Here is a 2,104-nt window from a genome sequence, read left to right on the forward strand (position 1 = left end):
TTTCGCCCCAGGCTTAAATTTAGATTTCAGTGGGGAGAGCTTACTAGTTCTTAATTTCTTGATTTTAGTTGCTTGCTGAAATGTAGTAGATGGTGACCTTTTGATTTTTTTCAGACTCTCTTTTTCTTCTTTACTGCCCTTCTGAATGTCCGATGCATCCTTTGCTTGTGACAATTTGAACTTCATGCTCGTAAGCGCCGGAGGTCTTCCTCGTCTTTTTTCCCCGCTCTTCAGCTCCTTCTTCTTTACTTTCTCCATGGATGTGGTTTCAGACTTGCTCGAAGGGGAACACACTGATGAAGAGTCTGACAGTACAGCTGAACTTCGGTCAGAACTGCTCCGGGGCCTCCCGCGAGGCTTCCGTGGACTAGACTTAACTGAGAGGGAAGTAGAGAATGCAGAGCACACGTTAAATTTCTCCAAGTGTCAGATCAGCGTTACCCAGGTCATGCAAGTATTTGCTCAGTATCAGGCACACTGCCCGTACAAGTCGCCAAGACATTTCAGTTAATCAACAAATAAAAATACAGTTTTATCAATACATGTGAAGAGTACCTTCCCAACAAACCTCTTCCCCCATATAAAATACAAAGTAGATAATTTTTTTTAAAACGCAAGCTTGCCTTTTCACAGCAACTATATATGCAATGGCACAAAACCACTATCAACCTAATGTTGAGAGGGAACAATAATTCTTAAGGGCACGTGCCACCTTTCAAACAATTAAAAATTTTTTTTTTTAAGCAGATCACAGCTAGCTGAAAGGGAAAATAAAAAAATCCTTCTTCTCTAGTATCATCCATCTGCACTGCTGAGGGATAGGTCAGTAAGGCAAGGATGACGTACAGGGAGAGGTTGATACAAGGTCATTTACTAAAAAAACTGTTTTTAGCTTCGAAACACAGCTAGCACTTGGCATTGCACTTGGAATCATCAAGCAGATGCGCAAGACTTGATTACTCACCTCTACCAATGCATTTCAACGCATGCCCACCAAACCCAGCTATTCCAGTTCTGGGTCTTCACATAGCTCTGACAATGTACTTCATTCTTCATTCGAAACACCCTATTAGCAAGGCTCTCCACAGCAGAATTTGCTGTCAAGGCCAAGCTGAGTAGATCATTGTGGTGAATGAGCAGAGTGCTGTGGCGAGAGCATTTATTGACAACAATCTAAATCAAAGCTGAACTCATTCCCTGGCTGTCCCATCATGGTTTGATCCTACATCTTGAAAGTTGAAAATGCAACAGACTTAGCTACAGCTTATCCTCAAGTGTTCTACATTTGTTTTGTTTCCAAAAAAGTGAAGGTTCCAGTTACAGGTGATAATGAGTCTGTTGAAAGACACTGAAATATTCAAGCCAGTTTTAGATCCTTACTATTAACATAATTGCCTCTCCGAAACCCTAACGTGAGGTTTCAAATACTGGTTTCATCAGTATAACTCTTTTACTCAAACTTTCCCTGCTCTGTAACAGATAAGATGTAAAAAAGTCCAAAACTAACTGAGGCGAATCCAAAGACTGGGGTGGCTGTTATGGTGGATGAGATTTGATGGAACAAACAGGAGAGGCACGGCAAAACCATCACAAAGGAGAATACAAAGTCAACATCCAATCCTGCGACTCGAACATACCTGTGGGGGACCTGGTGGGACTCCGTACTTTGACTTCTTCATCTGAACCAAAACCTAAAAACTGTTCATCCTGCAATGAGAAAGCGGATGGAAATTTGAAGACGCGGATATTAACATTAAAACGAACTTCACTATGATCAAAGCATGAAAGGATTCTAGAGGCTTTTCCCTCCCCAAGTAACATACTGGCATTTGTTCTTCTAGCAAACAATTGCTAAAAAGGAAATACAGCTTCTATATATACACATATAAAGCAGCTATAGTTTACAGCTATGGAATGATCAAAAAGAGTTATGGGGAAACAAAGGACAAGTATACATGGAAACAAACCTTTAATGCATAAAACTCGCTGCTCATATCAAACCACAAACGTCTACTCTTATAATTATTCAAACTACCCTAAAGACATACTCCAGCAGAAGAAGTGTTTCCGTGTTTATTTTCCTAGTACAAATGTAGACTAACTT

General features: G+C 40.4%; 1 protein-coding gene across 1 annotated transcript in view; it reads right to left on the bottom strand.

Moving 5' to 3' along the window:
• Positions 1-1,659, bottom strand: part of KMT2A (lysine (K)-specific methyltransferase 2A) — a 34,035-nt gene extending 32,376 nt beyond the window's left edge. Inside the window, 2 exon segments of the mRNA XM_009323558.1 lie at positions 7-377; positions 1,638-1,659. Coding sequence (XP_009321833.1) covers positions 7-258 — 252 coding nt within the window. The 5' untranslated portion in view covers positions 259-377; positions 1,638-1,659.
• Positions 1,660-2,104: the final 445 nt, after the last annotated feature.

This window comes from Pygoscelis adeliae, unplaced genomic scaffold, assembly GCF_000699105.1.
Source record: "Pygoscelis adeliae isolate BGI_AS28 unplaced genomic scaffold, ASM69910v1 Scaffold275, whole genome shotgun sequence".
NCBI classification, from domain to species: Eukaryota; Metazoa; Chordata; class Aves; order Sphenisciformes; family Spheniscidae; genus Pygoscelis; species Pygoscelis adeliae.